Consider the following 26,387-nt stretch of genomic DNA (forward strand, 5'->3'; position numbering starts at 1 on the left):
TAAGCATAGATATCACAATCATACATTAAGAAGTCTGGTTTAAGTCTGAATTTTCCCCAGTATGACTTTCAAATATGCTTGAAATGGAGAAAGCAGTCTTAAAAAGACTTATTTAGCGGACAAAAAGCCTGTTAAAAATGTGCCACATATAGTACAGTATTAGACATCTAATCTTGCTCTCATCATCCCTCTGCTGAGCGGTTCAATGAGTTTTTCACTAGTTGACATCCAATCCATTTGAAGTGCATGGGAGGTCCTCCCACTCAAAATGGATGGGACGTCTTCAGCTGTCAATGACAGAGAAAGGCAAAACCGTTAAATGACGTAAGCCTATTAAAAATGCTAATCGTAGTAAAATATCATTACGTGTGACTTGATGAGCCTGCTAAAATATGCTAATTATAATCTTTAATATTAGTGCTTCGACATTCAGTAGCAGGACCTAACTAAACGTATGCTACACGTATGCTACATTTGTTCGACGGGACACTTTGCATCGATAGTCCCCGCGGTCGAGTTGAGGAGCTGTCAAAAACGGGGCTCCTACTTCGACAAAGGCTCCCCATTTGTCACTTGACAGTACACCGGACTTGAAGGCGCACAGCAGTGACGTAACGAAACAGCCCGGCACTTGTGATTGGCTGTTTAAGAAGAAGACGTCTGATTGGCTGAAGACTGGCTCCAGTTAAAAAAAATGCATGTGCTCTTCTCAATTGCGCATGACGGGTATCAAAACGATCAACACACTCGTAAGTGGGAATTTGAAATTGGAAGCACGTTACAAATGCGCGTAAAACAATTCACACATTTGATGAATGTGTTTGTGTTTCGCGTGCTATGTGTTTACGAATCCCACAATGTGTGTTTCGCGTGCTATGTGTTTACGAATCCCACAATGTGTGTTTCGCGTGCTATGTGTTTACGAATCCCACAATACGTGTGTGTTTCCTGTTAAATGAGTGTGTGTACCTGTTAAATGAGTGTGTGTACTTATGAGACTAATCTGACCCCATAACTACCCCACTGGTCACCCCACTCGCCAGAATAATGTCAGATTGTAGTAGCTGCGGAACTCAAAATTTTGACTGGACTATTATGGACTATGTACATTAACACAATATAATAGTATACAATAAACAATATAACACCATCAACAAAAGTAATCAGAAGGTGTGTCTTGAAGTCTTCCTGACAACTTTCTACTGGCCTGTTTAAGACTACAACATAGTAAAAACCTGAAATTATGGCTTTTATTTTTTTCGTGTGCCACCCCAAGGTTTTAAGTGGCCCCATTTGGCCACCCCTATGAAGAATTTCTGGAGGCGCTACTGATTTGAAATAGGCAGTATAGCGCCACTCCAACACCTTGTGGTTTTCTTGCCTCTGAGTGAACGAGGGCAGGTGTGTTCCATTTACGTCTTTCGCTCCCCCTCCGCCCACTTTCCCTACACCCTCCAAGTGGCCTCAGTGTGACGTCGTAGCAAGTGCTCAGGGCAAGTGAGCGAGGGCAACTTAAATCGTGATTGGACAGCAGCCATCACTTCACCTGATCACTGGAGTCAAAAAGATATTCAATAAAAATGATCAACATATCTGAATTCTAGTCATCACTATAAATACCTCAATTTGAAGGCTCAGAATTTGAATATTTCGTAAATGTATACACTGACTTTATCCAATGGACTGTACCAATGGGTGAAACATAGTAATATAATAAGGGTCGCGATGCAGAAATTGCAGACATCAAGGAGTGGTAGAGATTTTCTTTTTCATATAGTTCCCCTTTTAAATGCCCCCCCATTTTTGTTTGGATCGATTATTTATCATCTAACATATCGGAGAAAATGTGACGAACAAAAAAAATTACAATTAAGCGACAGTTATAAGGTATATATCCGCGACTGACTTACAGACACCATTTTTTGCATTGTGACGTAAGTTGTTTAAAAGTTTAAAATATACAAGTGAATAATTTTTTTAAGTCGTTTTTTTTTTTTTTACTAAACATTAGACATCAATTGATTCTCAGCTAAAAATGACAGACATTTCGAACAATAAATCTACTTACCTGCCTTCTTTTTTTGGCTGGGTTGAAACAAAAGCGGTTGCACGACATCTGTAAACGGGGGTTTCCAGGGTAAAACGGACATACAGTATTAAAAATAGTTCAGGGGCTTAATGCGCCATGATTCTACTATGGCAGCATATAGACATATTGTTCTATCAAACACAACAGTTGTTTTGGCTTAAAATACAGCAGTTTATTTTAAAGAGGGGTGCAAGAGCAGAAACTGCCATTTCAACCTTGTCTGTGTGTTCCGCCATAAATGAATTGGATAGTTGTAAAAAAGAACAGCACCTGAAAAATCATGAACAACTTTTTCAAAAGAGGCTCGTGAGAAACCGAATAATGAAATTGAAATGCTTTTTCTATTGTAAATGCAGGAATCAGAATATTTTGTCACATGCTAGAATTCAAAGGTTTTTTTCTCAGTGTGGCTACTTGCGTGGCTTACTAAATGTCCTTTCTGAGCAAATCGTTTACCGCAAAGTGAGCATGGAAACGGCTTTTCTCCAGTGTGTGTTCTTGTGTGATAGTTTAAATTTTCCTTTGTGGAGTATTTTTTATCACAAAGTGTGCAGGTATAAGGCTTCTCTCCAGTGTGTGTTCTTGTGTGATAGTTTAAATTTGCCTTCGTGGAGTATTTTTTATCACAAAGTGTGCAGGCATAAGGCTTCTCTCCGGTGTGTGTTCTTATGTGATAATTTAAACCTCCTTTATGGGTGCATCTTTTACCACAAAATGTGCAGGCAAAAGGTTTCTCTCCAGTGTGGGTTCTTGTGTGAATGTTTAAATGTCGCTGATATGTGAAACTTTTACCACAAAGTGTGCAGGCAAAAGGCTTCTCTCCAGTGTGTGTTCTTGTGTGTCTCTTTAAACCACTGCTATCGAAATATCTTTTATCGCAAAGTGTGCAGGCAAAAGGCTTCTCTCCAGTGTGTGTTCTTGTGTGAAGGTTAAAATCTGCCTTCTTGAAGAATTTTTTATCACAAAGTGTGCAGGCAAAAGGCTTCTCTCCAGTGTGTCTACGCATGTGTGCCTTTAAGGAGCATTTCCAAGGAAATATTTTATCACAAAGTGAGCAGGGAAAACTTTTCACAACCACGCCTTCCATTGCGTCTCTTTTAAATGATGACTTGTCTAAGGATTTTGAAGCGTTTTGGTCAAAGTCATCCTCCTCCTCCTCATCAGTATTAAAGTCAGAAGAATGTGACGTTAAGTCATCGCTGTCCGAAAGCGGAGCTAAGAGGCCGTCCGGTTGCTCTCCTTTTGTTGTCTGGTGCTGAAATGAGCTGTCGCTCAAAGGGTTCGCTGCTCCGCTCTCTTCGCTTGGTCCTTCGTCTTCTTCGCTCTTCACACCGACACCCATTGGAAAATTGAGGATTTCAATTTCCCGTTTTTCTTCTTTGATGTCAGAGGTCTCTGGCTCTGCCTCCTGTTTGATCAAAGGCATGTTAGGCTCCTCCTTCTGTTTAACGTGGACGGGATTGTGCTTCTCAGGGTGAAGATCTTCTACAGTGACGTCTGCGGGACTCTGGATGGAGGGGGAAAAAAATCACGTGATTTGCTGACGTCAGAAGAAAAACAGGTAGTCCCCGGGTTACGACGAACCCGACTGATGTAATTTCAACTTTAGGACGCTGGAGTCTCCAGTCTTTTTTTTAATGATGTTGACTTTTGTTTTGTGATGCATGCTTTTACTTTGGCGTAGGAAATGTAGGGCAGGTAGTACTTCCGCACGCGAGGCACACACACACACCATTTGCGCCCACGAAGAAGCCGAGTGTGAGAGAGGAAAGACCCTGCGCGCACATTTGTTACTTTCGAAGCATCCAGAGGCAACACCGTTTGTACAGTTTCTTGTGCGTTTTCAATTGTGGTCGAATACTTTGGGCGAGTTGATGTGATTTTTTTTTTTTAATGATGTGTGGACGCTGATACGTGCTAATCGTTTGTGTTTATTGTTATTGCTGTATTAGCAGCGAGTTATCAAAATTTGAATTGCTATTATTGACGATGAACTGATTTCATTCAATTTTTATTTTTGTTTCATCTGCACGTGTTGATGTCATGAGTAGCTGAATAAAGTCAGGAAACCACATGGACTTCTCTCCAACATCTTGGCGAGGACAGTACAATGTCGTCTATTCTGGGGTTTTGGATAGTTATTTTGAACTTTAGGCGGTATTTAAAGGGTTAATTCTAGGGTTGGGAATCTCTGGCATGAAGCCGATTCGATATGTATCTAGATACACAGGTTTCGATTCGATTCAAAAGCGATACATTTTTAAGGCCGAGCGATTCGATTGGATACAGTTTAACCCTTGAAAGTCGAAGGACGCGCCGGCGCGTCCACAGCGCACGTCGTCTTTGAAGTGCCCCCACGTTTTAATTACGTCACCCACATGCCGTTGGTTAGTCTCGTTTTAAAGTGCGGAAGTTGCGGTTTACTCTCGTTATTATTTGAAGTCAATCGACCAACTAAAACGTGAGATATTGTCATTTAAGTTTTATAGTTTTATTGTCCTCTCAAAAAAACATTAAAACGCTGCATGGATCATTTTTGTCCTCTCAAAAAAACATTAAAACGCTGCATGGATCATTTCTTTATGTCTATATTTCAATCATTTCTTGTCCTTTTTCAAAACGTAAAATTGATAGTTAGCATTATTGAGTTTTTATTTTAAACCCTCATCACTCCACAACGCTATGTTATGTTAAAGCCTGTATGTAAGACACGTTAGCCATGCATCGACAGTGGTCATAATTAATAGAAACCTAGCCCTCCGCAGGGCTAACGTTACTTGAGTTAGTGACAGTTACGTTAATCTTTATTTATTAGCGCTTAGCCCTCTTTATTAGCGCTTAGCGCTCTACTGCTTTAAGATGGCGGCTGTTTACTAACGCAGCCCAGACGCAGCCGAGTCTGTCATTTCGCATCTAGTTCAACATACATGTGATCTCTATGAGACTCATCAGACGCTACCTACCAACGTAGCATCGTGCGAGCTAATATTTAGCAATGTTGGCGTCGTTTATAGCGGCTGTCGGTTGCAGTAAGTTTTTTTTTGTTTGTTTTTTTTTGCTTCTTCCTCTACGCACGTGACATCAGCGCGTTGTCCCGCATTAAAAGTAGTCCAAGTAGAGCAGGGCGGTTAACCGAAAATTTACCGTCACCGAAATTCTTAACGATGACCGACGTAATTTTGACCATGTCGGTAAATTCGGTAAATTAATAAAACAAGAAAATAGTCTTTTCATCCCGCTTTGATTCTGTGTTGTTCGTCTATGTTCATTCCCCTTTAAGAAAGCAGTGAATGTGCTTACGTAGGGAGTCACGTGATCATCAGGAAGCCAATCAAACAAAAGCCCGGTAAGCTAACGCTAGCAGCTAACGCTACAAGCAAAACGTGATGGAGTGTGGCTTAAGGGAGGTTCACCAAACTTTCAACCGACATTTAGTAGACTCTTGGTGGCATCCAGACGGGCTTTCACCTGCTGTCCTCCTTTGTTCTCACGATTTCAGGAGATGGTGCTTTCAGTGCTTTCTACTGGTAGCCAGGCTAACGCTAGCTAGCGGCTAACGCTACAAATGAACGTTATGGAGTCGGATAGAGGCTCTAACCTTGTCGAAACGGCTGAACTTAATGAGTGGATTGGGCACGGACTGCATCTAGCAATTACTATGTGGCGTTATTTTGTATCTGTCTGTGTGTGTGATTCCTCTGATAGCTTTTGTGATGGTAAAGAATTCTGCATAAAGTACAATCCAACGGCGAAACTTATAATGACCGAGAAATGGCCCCAGCTATTTTTATTGTGCGTGCATTTATGAAAAAATGCACTGGGGGGGAAAAAACCCCTTAAACCATAAAGTAAACACTTGTATTTAATAATTATATCACAGCAGCCATTAACAATAAGTTGTCTTTTTGAAGTGTACTGTTCAAGCTGCAAGTCATTTGTGTTACAATGACATGTTTGCACAGGCATATTGATTTTGACAATGTACATTGTTCAAGTCATACACGCTGTTATGAATGTTCATACTTGAATTCTTATTGCTTACAATACATTTTTATTAGGGCTGTCAAACGATTAAAATTTTTAATCGAGTTAATTACAGCTTAAAAATTAATTAATCGTAATTAATCGCAATTCAAACCATCTATATAATATGCCATATTTTTCTCTAAATTATTGTTGGAATGGAAAGATAAGACGCAAGATGGATATATATTTTCAACATGCGGTACATAAGGACTGTATTTGTTTATTATAACAATAAATCAGTTCTAAATCAGTTATAGAAATTTTATATTAAAACCCCTCTTAATGTTTTCGTTTTAATAAAATTTGTTAAATTTTCAATCAAAAAATAAACTAGTAGCCCGCCATTGTTGATGGCAATAATTACTTACACTATAAAATCAGTCGCACCCAAACGCCAGCAGAGGGCAGCAAAACTCCGCAAAACACAATTAACAGGTGGGCCTTTCACTCTAGTGACATTTAAATATGTCTGAGCTGGGCAAGTGCGTTAATTGCGTCAAATATTTTAACGTGATTAATTAAAAAAATTAACGCCAGTTAACGCGATAATTTTGACAGCCCTAATTTTTATAAATTTAATGTTTAGACTGCATGTACAATTGTTAAATACAGTATATCAAATTGAATGCTGGTAAATAAATCAACAAGAAATAGTTAATCTGTATTTCATGCATTGATTCAGATTTTCAAATTATATAACAGTCCGCTTGGGCGAATTTATCGTCATTTATCGTTATCGAGATAAATCTGCTCAATTTATCGTGATACATGTTTAAGGCCATATCGCCCAGCCCTAAGTCCAAGCAAAACGTGATGCTTAGAGCTGTCAAAATAAACGATTACTCGAGGTGAATAAATTACTCGGATCAGTTTTTAAACTCGAGTTACTCGAGTATTCGTTTCAGCTCTAATTTACTCTTAAATTCAAAAGTACTTTTTGAGAAATCAGAACTAAAAACAATAGACCATGCCTCTTAAGTAAAAGACAACAATATTAATACCGCACAGAAACACAGAATAAATGTGTTTTTCAAGAAAAAGAAATAATAAAATTGCACTTAATAACTTAAGCATTTTGGCAAATGAAAACTCTTCCCGTTATAGCTTCTGCAATGGTGTTCCATAGGCATGCAACTATAGACCCTACCCACAGACGTCACAAAACCACGTATGGTTCCGCCCACTTGTCCGTCATTTTGTCTCTGTATTAGCATTGGTTTCAATTGATCGAGGAATTTAAAATGCATTTCATGGAAGACCCAGTGCTTTCTGATGCCGTAAACTCACTGGATGTGTTGCATAAAAGGCGTTATGTGGAAAAGCTTCGTTCTATACAGTCGCCAGATCCATATTTGATGCCCAAATCGATGTTTTTCGACCCACTGTCTTCGCCCTGTCTGCCTGACATCTGCTACGCTGATATTTACAATTATCTTGTCCACACAAAATCAGCCTATTCTCACGAAAATTTGAAAAACTTCAAGAGCTTGGACGCTTATAAATACTTCGTTGCTGGTTGGGTGAAACGTCCACGAAAATTCGGCAGGAATCTATCTTGTGCTTGGAAAGGTGAGTTACGAAATTTTCAATTCAAAATCTTTTGTTCTTGCTAACATCCACTGTCAAGTCTAATGTATTTCATGTCATTTGTCAATGGAGCTAGGGCTTTTAATGTTTATATGGTTTAGCAAAAGCACTCTCACTACATACATACGTGTATGTTGTCGGCGATTAGCCTAGCAATGATCTTAATTGTGGTTGTCAGCCCAAAACCCTCTAAATATATATTAAATGCATCTTACCAGATATAAAATGACTACTACATAATCTGTGGTAATCGTTTGGAGCCCAGTTTTCTCGTCGAATTCCAGCAGCCCGTCTCACTCTCTTCTCTCCGGGTCTCTCGGAATCCGGTAGAACTTCGAGTCTCTCCGTCTTCTCCGTCTATCTTCTCTGTTATTGCAACCAACCGCCACACACGCCTTCACCATTTTGATTATTAATGTTAACGAGCAGAAAAACACGCCGTAAATAGGAGGAATGTACGTAGCCGTAACAGGTCAACACGATGTGTTGACAGACAAGTGGGCGGCACCAGTCAGGAGAGCGGAGTTGTGACGTCACGTGGGTAGGGTCTATACAGTTAAGTCACGGTTCGTACAATTTTCGATACGGGGGACACGATTTTCGATCCGATTCAATACATTTAATGCTCTAAAAAAAAAAAAAAAAAAAAAAAAAAAAAAACAATTGTAGTTTTTGATTCGTTTTTTTTTTTTTTTTTGCTAACGAGCAAAAATTAAATTGCCATCATATAAACATGCATTTTAGTGCATAATATTTATGTGCTTACTTTTTACTGATCTGAAGAAATTTAGCATAAAAGTGCTGAGAACAATCTTTACTGTTTGTAAAGTGAGACGGGGCACACTGTTGATTGCTATAGCTCTCTTAGCAGCTAGGTTTACTACATTATATAATAATAATATTTGCAGCATTATCTATAGTCACTGGTATGGATTGATTTGGCCTTCTTAACTTCCATTCATTCAGTCGTGGCGGTCTATCATTCATCGATGTAGTATATGGACTACGTGTCCCATAATCACTCTGGGCTCACGTAGCCAATGGCATGGGACGTAGCACATCTAGTTTGCTATTTCATGATATCTAGTGTGTGCGTGCATTAAAAAAGTTAGCAAACGCCACAGAAGTAACGTCTGCTCATTACTGCACAACATCAGCATATGACAATCGACTTTCATAAACAGGACGAGTTTGAAGCACCGCGCTCTTAATTTGCCACTCAATGTTCATCATGTCCGTTGTCTAAGCGTGGTTGTTCGTAGCGGTCAGTAACAATGTTTTGGCGGACTTAGTTGTAAATATCCGGTGTTGTGCCGAAAAATAGCCGCACCGCGTGAAATGTCACCCCTGACGGAAGCGCCCACACATCAACAACAATTGCACGCCGGAGATGGTCCGCAGTCAATCCAAAGCACTGACGCGGCCGGTATACGTTGAACAATAGGATATAATGGGAACGATTGGCAGAAACGAAGATGCATTTTAAAAGCACGTCTGCCGCACGCACGTGCACGCGAGGCAATAAATCGCAGCGGAAAAATTACCGCCTTTATTTTTATTTATCGTGCGATAAATGGAATTATTGCATATTGCGACAGGCTTACTCACGAGCACATTATGCCTAGCAATTTGACCAAAAGAATGAAAATGCTTGGGAAAAAAAAAACAACACTGTCATAGGACAGAGGGACAGTTTATATTTTTACTGTAGGCTGTATCGGCTCCTTTACAATAGTGTGAGGTTATTTTGCACTGAGCATGCTTCAGTGCTCGCTGGTTTACTGATCTAACACTGACAAAACGGGAAGATTGTCAGCAATATTACAACATTCGGCATGGTTTCGCTAAAAACCAATCAAGAAGCTTATCATTGAGATACGATTCTAATTTCTTTTAGTGGCATCCTAATTGAGTTGGCTTCTCGCTGTTCGTTACAAACATTATTGGACACAGTAAACAGAGGAGTCTGTTCTCATCTCCCGCGCATTCTCACCAGCCGGGAGAACTGGAGGTGAGGGCGGTCGTCGCGACGCTCCCAAGGCAAACATGGCGCTTCTCGGGCAGACACATGAGAACTGGAGAAGACAGTGGGTCGCTGCGGGAGCCCGGGCAAAAACGGCGCACAGCTCTTCATATCTCTTTGCTGTGTGCTCTTGTTTGGTTCAAAAATACTGCGCACACTCTGAACGTGAGAGTGTCACTACCATCCACTAAGTGGATGTGCAAATACACTTAATTCAAGTACGGCAAAAAGTATGTTCCCTGAGGTCACAGAGACCACCCCCTGCATCGCTCTGCCCCCCTGGTTGGGGGGGGGGGGGGCGGGGGACCGCCTCACTATTTGAGAAGTACTTCCCTACAGTAACAATCACAACAAAACAAAGTCTGATGTTGCATGAAAAATACAACTAATTTCATGACCTTACCTTCATTTTCTTTTGTTTCAGTTGTTCGTCGTGACCTGGATATCCTCTCCTCATTTCTACTCTTTGACTTGATGTTTGGGATTGTGTTGGCCACCAGTCAGTAGTAATTTGTCGCATCTTAAAGACAAGTCGAGAAGTGTATCATACAATTAAACGCTCATGTCAACCGATCGATTTTTCCTGAAAACAAACTTTGCAAATCGAAAGTGAAGTCAAAGCAGTCGGAATGCGTTAACGTGTCTTAGCTAGCGAGCTAAGCTAAACTAAGTTAAGTGAGCCTGCGAAGCTTCAACATAAAGCTGAACGACTTCCATTATGCTTTAAAATGAGACTTTTTAGTCCATTAAATTCTCTCTTCGGTACTTACCCAATTAAATTGCTTTGAAGGAGGTCGTTTGGTTTGGAGAATGGAACACGAAAAAACAGCAAGCCCCGGATGGGTACCAAGAGGTTAGGTCAAGTGAACCGGAAGTAGAAACGTTCAAGTGCTGAAACTTCAGCGTAAGAAGCGTTTGGAAATGGCCAGAGCCCTGGAAATGCCTACTGCAAGCAACACGTCACTTCCGCTCATTGATATTCATGACATTAGCTACCGTTGCTAAGTAGGGACAAGTCACCGTTTGTCCCTAATAGGAAATGAATGGAAATCGTGTACGAAGGAGATGTTTACAGAGCTAAATCTACCAATTCTCTTCGAAAATGATGTGCCTGGTGCCAAATTCACTGGCAAAGATGTGGAAGAACATAAAAATGTTGAGTTAAAGAGATGGCTTGAGTGTCGAAGGCTGAAAGAGATGAAAAAAACGAGCCGACCTAAGCATAGCTTTAGCTTTTTTATTGACGCGACTGACAATGACATTCTCCTGTTTCAACAAGCTATCCTTTACCATCAGCCCTGTCTTTCTTATATATCCTCTGGTTGTCCTACGTCTCTTACCGTTCTTGGGGGTAATTTAGTTAGCTTTGTGTAGCGATCGCAAATGCTACTCAGTGACAGCCAACCAACACTTAATTTTTTAATTGATAAAGTATAGAATTAAGATGTGTTATTTACACTTCCCCCTTACTAAAGTTGTTTTTTTATATACAATATATATAACAGAAACTGTAACAGTGGCAGTCAGATACCATTGTAATTCTTTTCTGGTCATTCATTGTCAGACAGAAGCAGTACGGCACAACATTACGCTAAAAAAATAAGTTAAAAATATAAAAATGGCTTACCTCTTTATCCTCTGAAAGACCATGCCAACCCAACATAATGTTTACTGCATATGAAATGTGAATGGATTCACCGAGCTGGTGTTAAAGTCCGCGCAAGTTGATTCGGTCTTCACATTTTTTACTCCCGAGTTTTTGGTTTCCGGAAACGTATGAAGAAAACGTCGTAATGTCTAGAGTCGTTTCTACAAGTTCCAAAAAAGCAATGCGTGATCGGCATGTTCGTTTTTGAAAGATTACCGGAGAAAAGTAGCGCTTTTTACGTTGGGTCTATGCGAGGGCGGGTCTACAATGTCCCACTTCGGCTTTACTTCCGCTCTACGATGCGACGTCACGGTCTAAAAAGAGCCTGCGTGCGGTACGCCATTCCATCACTTCACCTGGTCACTCGAGTAAAAAAAAAAAAATCAATCAATATGATCAACATATACAATTTCTAGTCATCACTATCAATACCTCAATTTGAAGGCTCAGAATGTAAAACATGGTAATATAACGGGTCGCGATGCATATATCGCAGACATCAAGGAGTGGTAGAGATTTTTTCATCTAGTTCCCCTTTTAAATGACCCCCCCCCCCCTTTTTGATTGGATCGATTATCATCCAACATATCGTAGAAAATGTGACTAACAAAAAAAATACAATTAAGCGACAGTTATAAGGTAGATATCTGTGACTGATTTACAGACACCCATTTTTTTCATTGTGACGAAATTTGTTTAAAAGTTTAAAATATACAAGTGAATAATTTTTTAAAGTCGTTTTTTTTTTTTTTTTTTTTTTAACTAAATGTTAGACATCAATTAATGATTCTAAGCTAAAAATGACAGACATTTCGTATAATAAATCTACTTACCTGCCTTCTTTTTTTTGGCTGGGTTGAAACAAAAGCGGTTGCACGACATCTGTAAACGGGGGTTTCCAGGGTAAAACGGACATATTAGAAATAGTTTGGGGGCCTAATGCGCCATTATTCTGCTATGGCAGCGGATAGATAGATAGATAGATAGATAGATAGATAGATAGATAGATAGATAGATAGATAGATAGATAGATAGATAGATAGATAGATAGATAGATAGATAGATAGATAGATAGATAGATAGATAGATAGATAGATAGATAGATAGATAGATAGATAGATAGATAGATAGATAAATTTATTAACAGACTCAAGGTCCAAGCCACAACCACACAATACAAGGGAACGAACCATACAAAATTAAAAACAACATAACAATAAAAGAAGGTAAACTACAGTGATACAAAAATTAGGCCATCTATTGGCCCAGTTTTGAAAGGCACCTATTCCAGTGCTTCCAGAACAGTGACAAGAAGCGAGTAGAACTATGCAAAATGTTTGTCAGGCCCCAGACAATCACATTTTCAAAACATTTCAGACGATAAATAAAATTAAACATTAGCACCCTTAGAAGGGCCTGGAGAGTATTCACCCGAGCAGATACAAACATTTCAGAGGCACTGCACCATCTGGGTCTTTTCAGCAAGATTCTCAAAGAATCATTGTATGCCACTTGCAGTCTCTGAAAACTTATCTTAGTGTAATTTGACCACAGATGCGCAGTGTAGAGGGGAGTACAATAAGCCTTGAACAGGGCGAGCTTGACCTCATCAGAGCATGGACCAAATTTTCGAGAGAGAACATTGGCTTGGACATATAATGAGTGACACTGTTGCAATATGTCCTCGTTGTCAGTCAGAGTGTCCGTGAGCAGATGACCAAGGTATTTTACCTGACTACAGGACTTTAAAATTTGACCAGACAATTTAAAATTAGGGAAAACCCAACGTTTGTCCTATTTGGTTCCATAAAATCATAATGACACTCTTTGATTCATTGTATTTAATGTTGTGTAACTCCCCATACCCTGAACACACATTGAGTAGCTGCTGTAGACCTGCTGAGGTTGGGCTAAGTAGCACACAATCATCTGCATACATTAGATGGTTGACCACCAAGCCACCAACCATGCAGCAATTTCTACACTTATTTAATAATTTTGACAGGTCATTCATACAAAAATTGAATAAAATTGGAGATGCAATGCTCCCCTGTCTGACCCCATTGCTAACTTGGAAGGGGGCAGACATACAGCCGTCCCACTCAACCTGCATAGTTTGATGAGTGTACCAATATAAAATAATTCTTATGATGTCATTGGGAACTCCCGCTTGGCTTAATTTCCTAAACAACTTCCCGTGGTTTACACGATCAAAGGCTTTGGAAGCGTCTAGAAAACACATAAACATAGACGAGTTTTTCCTCAAATAGGAGTTGACCAATTCTTTTAAAACATAAATAGACATGTCTGTGCCATGCCTAGGTTTAAAGCCAAACTGATTATCTGAAGAGCTTATTAATGTACTAACTCTCTCCAGCATGAGGAGTTCAAATACCTTAGAGAGAACACTAGCAAGGACGATAGGTCTGTAATTGTCCGAGCTGCTTACTTTCCCTGCTTTATCCTTGATGACAGGGACCAGCATCACCGACATCATAGAGTCGGGAAGACAGCCGTGAACCATAAAGGAAGTAAAGCAGAGTGCAAGAAGCGGAACTAGCCTCGGACTAGCATGCATAAGATGTTCGGCAGATATAGAATCCATACCTGTGGACCTATTAACTGATAAGTTTTTAATGACGTGAAACACCTCATGGGTCTGAATTGTGCACACCTCTTTGACATTGCTCACTTGATAGTGTTCAGTTGGTACACAGTTAAAAAGATTTTCGTAATGCTTTTGCCAAAAAGCAGCAATTGCATTAGCACCTGAGAAGCCATCAATCGAGCAAGGCAAGCAGGGTTTGCAATTAGTAGCAAGCCTCACCTCCTTCCAAAAGGCTTTAGTGTTGTTACAAAATAACTTCTTGGCCATGGAGACAGCCCTCAATGTTTGTTCGTTCTTTTTGATGTACCGTAGAGCATATTTAAATTTTGCATTCGTACACTTCTTATATTCAAATATGGGGCCCTGCCTGGGTCTACCTGCCAAAGCCCAAGCCTTGGTAGCTTCACAGGCTTCTACATAAAATTCAGCGACATAAGTGTTCCAGCCAGGCCTAATTCTATTCCTCCTTCTATGCGTACTAAGGGGTTTACTGGCAGCAAGTAGTGCTGACACAATGTGATTATACATTTCCATGACATCTGTTTTATGACGGATCACAGCAGTTATTGTTTCTACACATGACTGCTTGCTTGGGCAGATTTAAGTTGCTCAGCAGTACATCGGTGTCGGAAGTATAGGAAGTAATGTCATCGTCAGAAAGAGAAGACCAGACTACCAGATCTGGGTTAAAATTTCTTTTCGCTTTAACAGTATTCGGAACATTAGCAAAACTTATAACCATCTTCACAGGTATGTGATCTGAGGCAGACATGTTATATAAAATTTCTATCTGTGGCAATGACGTGTGAGCATCCACTGTTGATATACAGTGCCTTGCAAAAGTATTCGGCCCCCTTGAATCTTGCAACCTTTCGCCGCATTTCAGGCTTCAAACATAAAGATATGAAATTAAATTTTTTTGTCAAGAATCAACAACAAGTGGGACACAATCGTGAAGCGAAACATTTATTGGATAATTTAAACTTCTTTAACAAATAAAAAACTGAAAAGTGGGGCGTGCAATATTATTCGGCCCCTTTACTTTCAGTGCAACAAACTCACTCCAGAAGTTCAGTGAGGATCTCTGAATGATCCACTGTTGTCCTAAATGACCGATGATGATAAATAGAATCCACCTGTGTGTAATCAAGTCTCCGTATAAATGCACCTGCTCTGTGATAGTCTCAGGGTTCTGTTTAAAGTGCAGAGAGCATTATGAAAACCAAGGAACACACCAGGCAGGTCCGAGATACTGTTGTGGAGAAGTTTAAAGCCGGATTTGGATACAAAAAGATTTCCCAAGCTTTAAACATCTCAAGGAGCACTGTGCAAGCCATCATATTGAAATGGAAGGAGCATCAGACCACTGCAAATCTACCAAGACCCGGCCGTCCTTCCAAACTTTCTTCTCAAACAAGGAGAAAACTGATCAGAGATGCAGCCAAGAGGCCCATGATCACTCTGGATGAACTGCAGAGATCTACAGCTGAGGTGGGAGAGTCTGTCCATAGGACAACAATCAGTCGTACACTGCACAAATCTGGCCTTTATGGAAGAGTGGCAAGAAGAAAGCCATTTCTCAAAGATATCCATAAAAAGTCTCGTTTAAAGTTTGCCACAAGCCACCTGGGAGACACACCAAACATTTGGAAGAAGGTGCTCTGGTCAGATGAAACCAAAATTGAACTTTTTGGCCACAATGCAAAACGATATGTTTGGCGTAAAAGCAACACAGCTCATCACCCTGAACACACCATCCCCACTGTCAAACATGGTGGTGGCAGCATCATGGTTTGGGCCTGCTTTTCTTCAGCAGGGACAGGGAAGATGGTTAAAATTGACGGGAAGATGGATGCAGCCAAATACAGGAACATTCTGGAAGAAAACCTGTTGGTATCTGCACAAGACCTGAGACTGGGACGGAGATTTATCTTCCAACAGGACCATGATCCAAAACATAAAGCCAAATCTACAATGGAATGGTTCAAAAATAAACGTATCCAGGTGTTAGAATGGCCAAGTCAAAGTCCAGACCTGAATCCAATCGAGAATCTGTGGAAAGAGCTGAAGACTGCTGTTCACAAACACTCTCCATCCAACCTCACTGAGCTCGAGCTGTTTTGCAAGGAAGAATGGGCAAGAATGTCAGTCTCTCGATGTGCAAAACTGATAGAAACATACCCCAAGTGACTTGCAGCTGTAATTGGAGCAAAAGGTGGCGCTACAAAGTATTAACGCAAGGGGGCCGAATAATATTGCACGCCCCACTTTTCAGTTTTTTATTTGTTAAAAAACTTTAAATTATCCAATAAATTTTGTTCCACTTCACGATTGTGTCCCACTTGTTGTTGATTCTTGACAAAAAATTAAAAATTTATATCTTTATATTTGAAGCCTGAAATGTGGCGAAAGGTTGCAAGGTTCAAGGGGGCCGAATACTTTTGCAAGGCACTGTACAATGATCTAGCCATGATGTAGTGTGCCATGCCTCACTTATATGGGTGTAGCTGCCGGAAGGCAGGAGCTCCCTACTGGATAGAACCAACCCATTATCCCTACAGAGATGATTCATGTGGTTAGCAAACAAGGAGCCGCTATCTGAAATGTCAGCATTAAAATCCCCAACTATAAAAATATTAGTGTATTGCGCATTCAATAGAAAAGAATAAATGCCATCTTATCCATATAATCATCAACATTATCCCGACATTCATATGGGGTATAAACATTTAAAATGAGAAGTTCCTTGTCAGACAGGTGTACAGCAATGCACCAATCTACCCCAAGTCTAATAACATTAACCACAGAGTCCAGTCTTTTGTTCCATAAAACCGCCACACCGCCAGGTATTCTGCCCCTTCTTATGCCCAAAATGAGATCAGTGGAGGACTCGCCAGCGCCATGAAAGTTATCATTGAGCGTATTTAGCCCTTTTAAGTCTTGCTTAGCCAGATAAGTTTCCTGCAGGCACAAAATATCACAGTGCTCCAACTTGCAACGATAAAACCAGAAGCTCGGAGCTTGAGCGCCGCTTTATGTTGTCATTTCCGGTCTGAGGAAACTGAGAGCTGCGATATTGCGTCATTTCTTGTCTGCGGGATCAGGACTGAGAGTACTGAGACGAGCGGCGCAGGGTACTGAGAGAGGCGGGCTGCAGCCAGACTCTTGGAGATTGGGTGAACTTGGTGAGATGGACCCTCAGAGGGCTCAGTGATCGAGTGAAAAACGATGGTCACTCCGGAGCTCCCTGTATCCCACAATACATTGCATGGGTACACGGAAAATATGTCCATGCAGTAGTGATAATGAAGCTAAATTACCATTGGCTGCTGTCTATTTACCACCAAAGAAGAAGAAAATGAATGGAGGAGCCAGCACGGTGTTTGAATGTGATACCAAACTGCCTTTGGAATCGTCAAATTTATCATTGTTGTTAATAAATAAAAAAAAATTAAAATTAGACTATGTGGCAGTTATGGCAGGACGTATGGAATCACAGGAGTGCCAAAATAAATAAATAAACATGAAGAGAAATACATGAATAAAGACTAAAGTTACTTTTTATTGACTTTCACTTTTGTCGGTGAGAAAAGGAAAAAACAATGACAATTTTTGTCATTGATGTTTCTATTTCGCTTGCCTTTTCTATTTTGCTTTTAATGAAAGGAATGGTTGTCAATCAAATGGCTTTGTGACTGAACTTAAACTTCAAATAGGTTAAATGTATTTGAACAACAAATATGTTTACAGATGGTAAGGTATAGACAAATAAATAATGAAATGCCCAAATAAAATTTCATACAAAACCTACAGTTCTGATAATTCCCAGGTACCAACATATTGCCATCAAGCGCGGAATACTTCTCCGGCTTATTGACATGAGTTGCAGTATATTTTGTGCATGTGGAATAATGGTGCCACCAGAGGGTGGCGAAGCCTGGCCACGGTTCCCCCCAATGAATTTGTTGACTACCCCACTGGTCACCCCACTCGCCAGAATAATGTCAGATTGTAATAGCTGCGGAACTCAAAATTTTTACTGGACTATTATGGACTATGTACATTAACACAATATAATGGTATACAATAAACAATATAACACCATCAACAAAAGTAATCAGAAGGTGTGTCTTGAAGTCTTCCTGACAACTTTCTACTGGCCTGTTTAAGACTACAACACAGTAAAAACCTGATATTATGGCTTTTATTCTTTTGGTGTGCCACCCCAAGGTTTTAAGTGGCCCCATTTGGCCACCCCTATGAAGAATTTCTGGAGGCGCTACTGATTTGAAATAGGCAGTATAGTGCTACTCCAACACCTTGTGGTTGTTCCATGATTTTCTTGCCTGTGAGTGAACGAGGGCAGGTGTGTTCCATTTACGTCTTTCGCTCCCCCTCCGCCCACTATCTCTCCACCCTCCAAGTGGCCTCAGTGTGACGTCATAGCAAGTGCTCAGGGCAAGTGAGCGAGGGCAACTCAAACAGTGATTGGACCGCAGCCTGAGACGAGCGGCGCAGGGTATAGACCTCCTTCACCTGATCACTGGAGTCAAAAAAATATTCAATAAATTCGAGCCCCAGATGGGTACATAGCGGTTGCGTCAAGTGAACCGGAAGTAGAAACGTTCAAGTGCTGAAACTTCAGCGTAAGATCAAGCGTTAGGAAATTTCATCACTTCACCTGATCACTGGAGTCAAAAAAATATTCAATAAATATGATCAACATATCCGAATTCTAGTCATCACTACAAATACCTCAATTTGAAGGCTCAGAATTTGAATATTTCGTAAATGTATACACTGACTTTATGATAAATGGTGTTATACTTATATAGCGCTTTTCCACCTTTCAAGGAGCTCAAAGCGCTTTACACTATCTCGCCATCTACCTACTGGTGACGCAGCACCAGGAGCAACGTGGGGTTCAGTATCTTGCTCAAGGACACTTAGACGAGTTCATCAGGGCAGAGAATCGAACCCACTACCTGTGGTTTGGGGGACAACTACGCTACCACTAAGCCATGCCACCCCCTTTATCCAATGTACTGTACCAATGGGTGAAACATGGTAATATAATAAGGGTCGCAATGCAGAAATCGCAGACATCAAGGAGTGGTAGAGATTTTCTTTTTCATATAGTTCCCCTTTTAAATGCCCCCCCCCCCCCCCCCCCATTTTTGTTTGGATCGATTATCATCTAACATATCGGAGAAAATGTGACGAACAAAAAAAATTACAATTAAGCGAGTTATAAGGTAGATAGATATCCGTGACTGATTTACAAACAATTTTTTTCATTGTGACGCAAGTTGTTTAAAAGTTTAAAATATACAAGTGAATAATTTTTTAAAGTCGTTTTTTTACTAAACATTAGACATCAATTAATTCTCAGCTAAAAATGACAGACATTTCGAACAATAAATCTACTTACCTGCCTTCTTTTTTTGGCTGGGTTGAAACAAAAGCGGTTGCACGACATCTGTAAACGGGGGTTTCCAAGGTAAAACGGACATACAGTATTAAAAATAGTTCGGGGGCTTAATGCGCCATGATTCTGCTATGGCAGCATATAGACGTATCGTTCTATTAAACACAACAGTTGTTTTGGGTTAAAATACAGCAGTTTATTTTAAAGAGGGGTGCAAGAGCAGAAACTACCATTTCAACCTTGTCTGTGTGTTCCGCCATATATGAATTGGATAGTTGTAAAAAAAGAACAGCACCTGAAAAATCATGAACAACTTTTTCAAAAGAGGCTCGTGAGAAACCGAATAATGAAATTGAAATACTTTTTCCATTGTAAATGCAGGAATCAGAATATTTTGTCACACGCTAGAATTCAAAGGTTTTTCCTCAGTGTGGCTACTTGCGTGGCTTACTAAATGTCCTTTCTGAGCAAATCGTTTACCGCAAAGTGAGCATGGAAACGGCTTTTCTCCAGTGTGTGTTCTTGTGTGATAGTTTAAATTTTCCTTTGTGGAGTATTTTTTATCACAAAGTGTGCAGGCATAAGGCTTCTCTCCAGTGTGTGTTCTTGTGTGATAGTTTAAATGTGCCTTCGTGAAGTATTTTTTATCACAAAGTGTGCAGGCATAAGGCTTCTCTCCGGTGTGTGTTCTTATGTGATAATTTAAACCTCCTTTATGGGTGCATCTTTTACCACAAAATGTGCAGGCAAAAGGTTTCTCTCCAGTGTGGGTTCTTGTGTGAATGTTTAAATGTTGCTGATATGTGAAACTTTTACCACAAAGTGTGCAGGCAAAAGGCTTCTCACCAGTGTGTGTTCTTGTGTGTCTCTTTAAACCACTGTTATCGAAATATCTTTTATCACAAAGTGTGCAGGCAAAAGGCTTCTCTCCAGTGTGTGTTCTTATGTGATAATTTAAACCTCCTTTATGGGTGCATCTTTTACCACAAAGTGTGCAGGCAAAAGGCTTCTCTCCAGTGTGTCTACGCATGTGTGCCTTTAAGGAGCATTTCCAAGGAAATATTTTATCACAAAGTGAGCAGGGAAAACTTTTCACAACCACGCCTGCCATTGCGTCTCTTTTAAATGATGACTTGTCTAAGGATTTTGAAGCGTTTTGGTCAAAGTCATCCTCCTCCTCCTCATCAGTATTAAAGTCAGAAGAATGTGACGTTAAGTCATCGCTGTCCGAAAGCGGAGCTAAGAGGTCGTCCGGTTGCTCTCCTTTTGTTATCTGGTACTGAAATGAGCTGTCGCTCAAAGGGTTCGCTGCTCCGCTCTCTTCGCTTGGTCCTTCGTCTTCTTCGCTCTTCACACCGACACCCATTGGAAAATTGAGGATTTCAATTTCCTGTTTTTCTTCTTTGATGTCAGAGGTCTCTGGCTCCGCCTCCTGTTTGATCAAAGGCATGTTAGGCTCCTCCTTCTGTTTAACGTGGACGGGATTGTGCTTCTCAGGGTGAAGATCTTCTACAGTGACGTCTGCGGGACTCTGGATGGAGGGGGAAAAAAAAATCACGTGATTTGCTGACGCCAGAAGAAAAACAGGTAGTCCCCGGGTTACGACGAACCCGACTGATGTAATTTCAACTTTAGGACGCTGGAGTCTCCAGTCTTTTTTTTTATCATGTTGACTTTTGTTTTGTGATGCATGCTTTTACTTTGGCGTAGGAAATGTAGGGCAGGTAGTACTTCCGCACGCGAGGCACACACACACACCATTTGCGCCCACGAAGAAGCCGAGTGTGAGAGAGGAAAGGCCCTGCGCGCACATTTGTTACTTTCGAAGCATCCAGAGGCAACACCTTTTGTACAGTTTCTTGTGCGTTTTCAATTGTGGTCGAATACTTTGGGCGAGTTGATGTGATTTTTTTTTTTTTTTAATGATGTGTGGATGCTGATATGTGCTAATCGTTTGTGTTTAATGTTATTGCTGTATTAGCAGCGAGTTATCAAAATTTGAATTGCTATTATTGACGAACTGATTTCATTGAATTTTTATTTGTGTTTCATTCTGCACGTGTTGATGTCATGAGTAGCTGAATAAAGTCAGGAAACCACATGGACTTCTCTCCAACATCTTGGCGAGGACAGTACAATGTCATCTATTCTGGGGTTTTGGATAGTTATTTTGAATTTTAGGCGGTATTTAAAGGGTTAATTCTAGGGTTGGGAATCTCTGGCATGAGGCCGATTCGATATATCTAGATACACAGGTTTCGATTCGATTCAAAAGCGATACATTTTTAAGGCCGAGCGATTCGATTGGATACAGTTTAAGAAGGATACGTTTCGATACAGAGTGAAAACGATATGATAGTAAACATTAGTTGTGTGTGTTCGTACAGTATTTCAAACATTAAAAAAAGATTAAACAACAAAATTTCATACCAATGTTGTTTTATTTTTTTATGAAAAAAATAAAGCTTACTATAGACCGTCATTTTGTTGGATGGGATTGATAATAAAACTCCAGTGACAGACAACAATAAAGTGCAGTTATTTAACCCTTTAACACCGAACGTGTCGGCAGCGACGCGTTTACACATGTCGTCTTTGAAGCTTCGTCACGCTGTAATTACGTCACCCACGTGCCGCTGGTTGGTCTCATTTGAAAGTGCGGAAGTAGATGTACAAGCCAGTTTTTATTTAAGTCAATCGACCAAGAAAAATGGGAGATAATGTCATTTGAGTTTTATAGTTTTATTGCACTCATAAATATGCATTAAAACGCTGTATGGACCATGTATCTATCACCATATTTCCATCATTTCTTGTCCTTTTTCAAAACCGAAAGCAGCACAAAAGACTACATATCCCAAGATCCGTTGTGATGTCAAGAAGGACGAACCGAATGTGAACATTTTTAATAAATTGCCGAGCTAGGCGCAAACTAAGGAAAAGGAGGCATGAACACCGGTTGGATTGCGCGAGCGACTTTGAAACATGCAGAATGAATCGAAAACTAAATTTAGCGCAAGCTAATGCATTTTTTCATCAACTCAAGGAATAGGATGAGCTGCATTTGTCGTTGTTTTCCTCGGATTAGTCGGCGTCTCGGCGAGTAGAAGTGACAGCAGCGCTCAAACGGCAGAAGAGTAGGCTGTGTGACGTTGTATGTGACGCAGCTCAGTGACCTGTTCAAAAACAAACTTTATTGAGTGTGCAAAAAAAAAAAAAAACTTTATCGGGTCGCATGCCTGAAAAAATTGAATTGAACTGAACTACTTGTCAATATTTTTGAAAATACTTTTTTTCAATGTTATATATATTTTTTTCTTCACTATGAATCTTTTCAATATTTATATAGATGTGTGTTCGAGAAGCTTGATTGCATGTACGTATACTTTAGATAAGGTGATGGGTATAATACCTAACTTCACAAAGAGATATCCTCCAAACCTTATTTGTGTTAGATGATATAATTTTTTTCTCACTATTTTGCACTGTATATAACCTGTTTTGACCATAGTATGTGTAAAGGCCAAAAACTCCTATGACCATACCCGCTGTGTGTTGAATAGTCACACATAAAACTATTCAATCTTATTTTTTTCGATTGAATGTTTATCCTAACAAGTTGAATAAATATTTTCAAGCTTCAAAACGGTTGGTTGAGCATGTTTGGTTGTCAATTGGACACCAACATTACAAATTTTGAAAAAAATATTTTGGGATTTTTTTGTCTTTTTGGGTCCAAAATGTGGATTATAATTGGTCAGTGAAGAAAACAACAGTTTGGACATGAAGTTCAAGGTGACCTGATAAAAGGGACTCAACTTGGCCATTGTGAACAATTTTTTCTTTGAAATATAAAGGCAACATCAAATGCATGCAAATTCGGCCAAAATAGGCTTAGGTGTTAAAGCATTAACTAATGTATTTTCTGGTGTTTTGAGCACAATAGGCAAGTAATTTAAGTGCAAACTTTCAACGTTAACATCTTACAAGCAAAAAATATTAATTATATGCAGCAGCTCTAGAAAAAAAAAATAAACCTGCTCATGTTATCATAAATTAATAATAAATTATGCTTTACCACTGGAATAACTGGGGGAATAAAAACATGGCATTTTAGACAGACAGGTATATAATCATTACTTTAACCTTATACACAGCAAAGTCATTCACTTATGCCTGTGCTTCCACATTATTTTATTCCTCATCACTGTCTACATCTTTTTTGAAGGGCAGATTTTTCTTGAGGAAGATCAACTGATCCACATCTTCATGTTTAAGTAAACTGCGTTTAACTGTCCATTGTTTTAGCATGTTGCTTCGTTGCCATGACTAGTTTCGTTTTGGGCTGTGAAGAAAACGCTACGGAGCGTGCGTTACAGTGGTTTTGTTAGCTCTCGCGTTGTTATGACACGCCCGTGACGATCGGGTAATGACGGCGACTACTAGCCGTTCTGCCGAAATGAATGGGAAGTTGAGGCAACCACGACGGCGGTCACAATCTAACTGCACTGTGTGGTGAATGACACAAGCGCAGGATGTAAAAGCTAAATTTTTTATCATATTAAGCAACTAGGCATTAGAAGCAGATTCTTGTGCTCGCGATTGCCAAATTCTATCTCTGCTATCGGTTCATTGAATATTTAATGGCTAATTAGTAATTAGCCATTGTAACGGTGTAACGGTACACAAAAATCTCGGTTCGGTACGTACCTCGGTTTTGAGGTCACAGTTCGGTTCATTTTCGGTACAGTAAGAAAACAAAATGCAAAATATAAATGTGCTAGTTGTTTATTACACACTTTTGTGCTTTCAACAATAGGGACAGTAGCCTATACAAAACTAGAATTCTGATAAAAAAAGTAGCGGGTATTTAAAGATAATAATCCAACAACAATTTGCCTTTCAGACCTCGCGTATTGGTCAGCTTTCTTTCTGAAAGAAAGAAGAAAAAAGAAGTCCTGTGCTAAAGAGAAAAGAAATCCCAAAGACAAAGATTTTAACATGTATTTTACAAATGAAATGCCTCAATGAATAATTTTTTTTTCTTATGAACGGTTTTCAAAAGCTTTATTGGTGGATTTTCTCAGGTTAAAGTGCCAGACAGAAATTAATAAATTTAATTGTGTAAGCAGGATCTGTGTATTATTCTTATTATTTAATTACAGGTGTTTTAGCTCATTTCAATTTATTTTATTAAAATGGGCTATTATTTATTTTGAGTTTATATTTTACAAATGTGATGTAGTATTCATTTATAATGTATATTTTATGTTGTATAACTTTAGTTCCAATATGAATATTAGTTCCTACTTGTTTTGTTGTGGTAGGAAGGTTTTGTATTGAACACAGGGCCGTGTTGGTTATTATTATAGCAGAGAAGACAGCAGTAAATCAACAAAGACAAGTCAACTGTGCCCCGAACTACCACTCGAGAGATCTGATGGACTCAAAAAGTGGGTTACAATTGCATATTAGTTTGAAAATCGACCGGATCCCCCGTATTTTTACACGAGTGACTTCCGGTCTGCCCGATCCTAGCTACTGGTAGTAGTATTGATGCAGGAGGGTCGCGTCTCGCGTCAAATAATAAACTCTGCCATTCTTTTCACGTGCGTCGTGTTGATCCTCTTCTGGGACGCGTCTAACACACGGCCGCACTGCGACTGGTGTGCATTGGCTGATTGACTTGTAACGCCCGCGTTTCACTGCGTTCTCGCAGCATTGATGTTTCCGGGTTACTGTCCTACTGAGTTGGTGCTCATTATAGTAGAGAAGACTGAGTAAATATAAACAAACTACACAAAGAAACTGTAACCCGATCGACTCACAGCCACGAAAAGTAAGGGCTACATTACGTCAGAAACTCGTTCGGTATGCCTCTGTTCCGAACCGAGCACCACGTACCGAAACGGTTCAATACAAATACATGTACCGTTACACCCTTACTAATTACTGTCGAATGGTGACTTTACTATAGATACAGCTGTATCTCTCACCTGTAAAACCGGATATCCGGTCGTTCGGTTTATTGTTCTCAAGCTTAGTTAATTCCGACTCATGCGGAAATTCAGGTTACATCTCCAGCGTAGGAATGGAACTCGTTCGTAAACCGGGGACTACCTGTATGAATAGATTAATTCATTGACTTCATGTTTTACTTAATGCTGGCCTGAGAAGCATTCTTTGTGTTAAAAATGTGTTGCATGACAATATTGGCAGAGGTGGGAAGTAATGCGCTACATTTACTCCATTACATTTACTTGAGTAACTTTTAGAGAAAAATGTACTCCTTAGAGTGATGATGATGATGATGATGATGAAACTTTTTGATTTCGAGCATGCACACACAAAAGAAACAAAAAACAAACAACATAATTCAACAAAAATAATTGCACTCGAAAGGGAGTGGGAAGAAGAAAAAACTTATTTTATCCCACCCCTGATCTCATTGTCATTGTAGAGTAGTTTTACAATGCAACGTCTCTGTCGTCTGTCTGTCTTTTGAAGGGGGTGGGGGAACACGGAAATAATTACTCAGTGGGGCCTGCCTCTTCCACATTTTGAGAAGTTATTTTCTCGTGTCCGCCGCAAATACAGTGGTCAGCCATCGGTACGCAAAAGCGTATGGAAGCCGTTGAGGGCCAGCGCGTTTGTCTACGTCCAGTACGCATGCGCGCATGCGGACCACTTATGTGCACCCCTGGTTATAGTACAGTATAATAATAACAGTTCATATAGATGACGTTATGCTGAGAAAAAAAAATATTGAACAAAAATCAATATTCTTCGCAGTTACTCACAATGTTACTTATTACTTAGTATTCTTTTCAACAAATACTTTTTTACTTGTACTTGAGTAAATTTTTCGATGACTAATTTTACTTGAAACTTGAGTAATATAATCTGGAAGTCACTTTACTATTACTTGAGTATAATTTTTGGCTACTATACTCACCCCTGCATTTTAGTGGCAGGGTT

General features: G+C 39.8%; 2 protein-coding genes across 6 annotated transcripts in view; both read right to left on the bottom strand.

Annotated features, from left to right (window-relative positions):
- Positions 1–1,991: 1,991 nt before the first annotated feature.
- On the bottom strand, positions 1,992–10,589 carry LOC130918875 (gastrula zinc finger protein XlCGF28.1-like). Its single transcript, XM_057841063.1, has 3 exons — positions 10,496–10,589; positions 10,129–10,245; positions 1,992–3,596 (listed from the first exon to the last, which is right to left on the bottom strand). The coding sequence occupies exons 2-3, from the start codon at positions 10,243–10,245 to the stop codon at positions 2,469–2,471; spliced, it is 1,245 nt and encodes a 414-aa protein (XP_057697046.1). The 5' UTR covers positions 10,496–10,589; the 3' UTR covers positions 1,992–2,468.
- Positions 10,590–19,171: 8,582 nt separating this feature from the next.
- Positions 19,172–26,387, bottom strand: part of LOC130918929 (gastrula zinc finger protein XlCGF8.2DB-like) — a 37,944-nt gene continuing 30,728 nt past the window's right edge. For all 5 annotated transcript variants that reach the window (XM_057841211.1, XM_057841230.1, XM_057841191.1 and 2 more), the window contains one exon: positions 19,172–20,940. In XM_057841211.1, the coding sequence (XP_057697194.1) occupies positions 19,807–20,940 (1,134 nt within the window). In that variant the 3' untranslated portion in view covers positions 19,172–19,806. The remainder of the gene's footprint in view (positions 20,941–26,387) is intronic.

This window comes from Corythoichthys intestinalis, chromosome 1, assembly GCF_030265065.1.
Source record: "Corythoichthys intestinalis isolate RoL2023-P3 chromosome 1, ASM3026506v1, whole genome shotgun sequence".
Classification (NCBI taxonomy): Eukaryota; Metazoa; Chordata; class Actinopteri; order Syngnathiformes; family Syngnathidae; genus Corythoichthys; species Corythoichthys intestinalis.